This window comes from Gavialis gangeticus, unplaced genomic scaffold, assembly GCF_001723915.1.
Source record: "Gavialis gangeticus isolate Ggan-Ray unplaced genomic scaffold, GavGan_comp1, whole genome shotgun sequence".
NCBI classification, from domain to species: Eukaryota; Metazoa; Chordata; order Crocodylia; family Gavialidae; genus Gavialis; species Gavialis gangeticus.
Window position 1 is genome coordinate 182921801 of NW_017729032.1, and position 3274 is coordinate 182925074.

Here is a 3274-nt window from a genome sequence, read left to right on the forward strand (position 1 = left end):
GTGGGGAAGGACGTGGGCTGCCTGTTTGGAGCTCCTATCCTGCTGCCCTTCCCCAGGGCCTCTGCAGCCCAGCAGGCAGGAACTAGCACAGGGGAGTGCCACGCTGTGATCCCATCCACTGATGTTGTGACATATCTGAGATCACAATCCAGTTTGGGACGGCTGACCTAGTGGCTCAGACTAAGATGAGTCATGCATCTGCAGAAGCACAACATTTAGGCACTCAGGGAGCATTTGTGACCAAAATATAGGTGCCAAATGAACACAGGCACTTTCTAAGAATCACCAGGATAAGAGTTTCCCAGATTTTAATTTTTTTAAAAAGCTAAAGGGTGCCTGTACATGAATCTGGAGACTGCTCTGATGTACTGTAATTACAGTGTTGCAGCAGACTCAACGAATCAAGTCTGGAATGTGGCAATTACTGTGCTCCACGAGCCTCCCACATATCAGGGTCCCTGTACCTGAAAATAGCACAGAGGTGCTTCAACTAAAGCTTGTCAAATGAGCATTTGTTCAAGTGCCCTCACCACCATTTTCAAACATGGGGACACTGATGCACAAGACACTGCAGTGTTTTTAGAGCAGCTCTGAGAGCTGCTCTAATTATTAAAGCGCTGCTCCCCTCCTCCCCCTGCCCCTGCAGCAGGTGTAAAAGTGCCCAAAGGCCACTTAAACACTGCAAGATGCTTTATTTTCCAAGGACACAGCTATACTGGAAACTTAGGGTGCCACCATCTGGCCTGCTTAAAACAAGCCACACTGCTTTCCACAGGCTGCTTCCTGAAAGCAGCATGGTCACATTTCATGCAGTGATACAGTCGAAACTAATTCCCACTGTCACTTACCAACGCTAACTGTCCCACCTATAATACTGCCCAAGCAGAGCTATGCTGCTTTCAGTTCTGAAAGGTGACTTAGCTGGCCCAGTGTATTGGAAAGTGTTGCTACCTGACACAGTAAAGTTTCAAGTACAGACATGTCTTAAGTCACTTTGGTACTTTTCAAAATTCCCCCCCGCCCCATCTCAAAATTTAAAAAAATGTCCATCCCAACAGAAAGAGTCACATAAAAAGCCACAATAGGTATTTATTTAAAGGGATTCTTAATGAAGGGAAAATTGTAATATAAATGGGACCTACTTTTAATGTACTATTATGGAACTATGGAGTCATATCCCTGCTGGATAAAAACATGCAGACAGCATCTGAACAAAGGAAAAAGCCTTTTTGTTGTTCCAAGTTCTGTTTACTTCAGCAGCAACTCAATATGAGGGTTGTCTGATACCCTCATTAATAAGAATAAAACACAGGCAAGAGAAAAAGAAACCAGACACAAAATAAGGTTGCCAATAAAATTATTTACAGAAAATTAAACATTAAAAGACAATGTGAAATTTAAACGACAGACAAGATTCAGAGCAATGACCAATATATTAGCATGGCGGGAAGGGGGAGGGGAAACCAAACTAAGAATAAATTAGGAAGGCACAGGATTCTAATAATCCTGTGCCTAAGTATCTACTTAGGAATAGGCTAAAGAAAGCTGGTGTTATGACAGTGTTTGCCTATTCCTTAAAATAAAAAATTCCTTAGCCCAGATTGACATAGGATTCAATTCAGGTTTACCACTATTCAAAGGTCCAATGAGGAGTTTAAAGGGCTTTAGGTAGGCATTCACAGTTCTGAAAAAAATGTTATTTTAAGTATATTTATGTTACTTTTATCTTTATAGGGAGGCTGAAGCACCCTGTATCTTCAAATCCCACAGCAGTGGAACAAAATCTTATCAAAAGGTAAGAGATATGCACAAAAGTCTGTAAACAGTCAGGCACTACATTTCTGCATACCTCTTGGGGGTACAAATTTCTAAAGTTCCTTCTTTTAACTAAGAAATGTAGAAAATCTTGGTGATGTTTTTCCAACAGTGGCATAAGCAAAGGCAAGCTGTGTCTCCTGTTTTAAGGGCTTTGGAAATGCAGATTCTTCCAACAGGTAAACAGTCTGCTAAAGAATTTTAAACTTTTTTTGTCCTCTAGACTAAAGGCAAATACTGAAAAGCCAAGTGCATTTTCCAAGTCATCCTTCTCACTTATCACCAGTACTTTAATCACCATCTCATTCAGGCACTTCTCACTATTCATTTCTGTGAGAAGTCAGGAGATGCATTTTTCCATATGCCACAGCATGTTTTGAAAAGCTTTCCTTTTTCATCCAACTTCACAGAGATATAACCTTAGTTACTTGTCTAGCAAAGGAAGCTGAATATTTCCTCCAGAGGCCATAGGAGACAGGACAGCAGCTAGGTATTGTCAAATGTCATCCAGTCCAGGTTGTCAGCCGAATCCCCAAAGAAATCAGTCATCAAGGTTGAGGTAGACTTCTGGTCTCTGGACCTGGATATAGCCAAGTCCTTTAAGTAAGGTAAATGTTGGAGTTTTGAAAACATTGTTAAAAATAGAGTAAATAATAGAAAAGGGCAAGGCAGAGCTCTAGCAGAGTACACTCATCCAGTGCATTGCTCTCTTGCTTTCCAGGAACCCACGCAATTATATTTCTTAACTTTGGAAATTTGATCAAAAAACCAAGATAAAATCAGGGTTCTAAGCCTGCAATGACAGAATTACTTAAAATGCTCAGCAATGTACATGCCAAAAGCAGTGACAATTTCTTAACACACATATAGGGACTTCAATCATATTAAGCCACTGCATCTTGGATAGTGCTACAGAATTTAAACACTGCAGATTATAAGAAATCCAATGGTGATATGACAGGTAGCATTCCAGTACGGTCATTTCATCAAGCTGATTAAAGCAATATAACAACTAGCATCTATAAAGCTTAATTGAGAAAAAATTTGACCATCAGACAACTGCATACTTGACAGCTAGCATTTCCCAATGAAAGAGTATTTATATGCCTTACCCATAGAAAAGGCATACTATACACCTCCTTTTGGTTAAGCTACAATATACAGAGGCTAAGAATTACTTGCATAGTGAACAAAAAAGTGTCTTTTGTAATACACAAATGTTTCCTACCCACATTTCCCATCAAATTGATTTTTCAGAGCAACACTTAGCTTTTATTGTATGGCAGATGTCATTTTTCACAATGCAGTTACAGTACAGAAAGGCACAGAACAGTTTTTCACAAAATCATCTTTGTTATTATAACCATATCCCCTGAATCTTGACCCATGTCTACATGGCTTACTGACCGACTGCCTTGTATAAAGAAAATTATTCTTCCTTTATAAACAGAATTGAACT

At 39.7% G+C, this 3274-nt stretch overlaps 1 protein-coding gene across 2 annotated transcripts in view; it reads right to left on the reverse strand.

Annotated features, from left to right (window-relative positions):
• Positions 1-1086: 1086 nt before the first annotated feature.
• The window catches only part of CUNHXorf23 (chromosome unknown CXorf23 homolog), a 62807-nt gene continuing 60619 nt past the window's right edge, over positions 1087-3274 (reverse strand). The window contains exon 12 of one of the 2 annotated variants that reach the window (XM_019524633.1): positions 1087-2395. In XM_019524633.1, the coding sequence (XP_019380178.1) occupies positions 2357-2395 (39 nt within the window). In that variant the 3' untranslated portion in view covers positions 1087-2356. Of the gene's footprint in view, positions 2413-3274 lie in introns of both variants that reach the window. The other variant, XM_019524632.1, reaches the window with a different exon arrangement.